General features: G+C 64.6%; 1 protein-coding gene across 1 annotated transcript; it reads right to left on the bottom strand.

Moving 5' to 3' along the window:
* Nucleotides 1-27: 27 nt before the first annotated feature.
* On the bottom strand, nucleotides 28-1,185 carry LOC108492000 (collagen alpha-1(IV) chain-like; the record flags this gene model as incomplete). The annotated part of the gene is given in 2 exon segments (XM_017803782.1): nucleotides 28-280; nucleotides 283-1,185. Coding segments are annotated over 2 exon segments (655 nt in total), but the record flags the coding sequence as incomplete, so codon positions are not given.
* Between the last annotated feature and the right edge of the window lie 6 nt (nucleotides 1,186-1,191).

The raw sequence follows: 1,191 nt of genomic DNA on the forward strand, positions 1-1,191 counted from the left end.
ATCCCGGTGATCCTGGTGATCCTGGACATCCCAGTGATCCTGGGGATCCTGGGGATCCTGGTGATCCTGGACATCCCAGTGATCCTGGGGATCCCAGCCATCCCAGTGATCCTGGGGATCCCAGCCATCCCAGTGATCCTGGTGATCCTGGACATCCCAGTGATCCTGGGGATCCTGGACATCCCAGTGATCCTGGGGATCCCGGTGATCCTGGGGATCCCAGCCATCCCAGTGATCCTGGTGATCCTGGCCATCCCAGTGATCCTGGGGATCCTGGCCATCCCAGTGATCCTGGTGATCCTGGGCATCCCGGTGATCCCGCCCATCCCGGTGATCCTGGCCATCCCGCCCATCCTGGTGATCCCAGCCCTCCTGGTGATCCCGACCTTCCTGGTGATCCCAGCCATCCCGGTGATCCCGGCCATCCTGGTGACCCGGACATCCTGGTGATCCTGGTGATCCCGGCCATCCCGGTGATCCCAGTGATCCCGGACATCCTGGTGATCCCAAACATCCTAGCGATCCCGGCCATCCCAGTGATCCTGGTGATCCCAGCCACCCCGGTGATCCTGGCCATCCTGACCATCTTGGTGATCCCAGAAATCCTGGTGATCCCAGCCATCCCGGTGATCCCAGCCATCCCGGCCATCCCGGCGCTCCCAGGGGCTGTGTGGCACCGGGCATGGGCCTGGCACAGGTTTGGGGGGCTGCCCGAGGGTCGGGGGGTGCCCATCTGTCACCTCATGGTCCTGTTTTGGATCCTGGCCATCCCAGTGATCCTGGTGATCCCAGTGATCCCGACCATCCCGGCGCATCCTGGCGCTCCCGGGGATGGCCTGGCACGGGGTGTGGGCCTGGCACGGGTTTGGGGGGCTGGCAGGGTCGGGGGGTGCCCATCTGTCACCTCATGGTCCCGTTTTGGATCCCGGCCATCTTGGTTATCCCAGCGATCCTGGCCATCCCGGTGATCCCAGCGCTCCCAGGGGTGGTGTGGCACTGGGCACGGGCCTGGCACAGGTTTGGGGGGCTGGCAGGGCCGGGGGGTGCCCATCTGTCACCTCATGGTCCCGTTTTCATTGCTCGCCCCGTGACGTCCCCGCCGTGTCCTCGTGGCCTTTCCAGATCCACCACTCGTGTTCTCCCCCAGCAGGAAGCTGCCACCTCCACAGTAAGTCATGCCACGGCCATGCC

This window comes from Lepidothrix coronata, unplaced genomic scaffold, assembly GCF_001604755.1.
Source record: "Lepidothrix coronata isolate B3197 unplaced genomic scaffold, Lepidothrix_coronata-1.0 Scaffold4046, whole genome shotgun sequence".
NCBI lineage: Eukaryota > Metazoa > Chordata > Aves > Passeriformes > Pipridae > Lepidothrix > Lepidothrix coronata.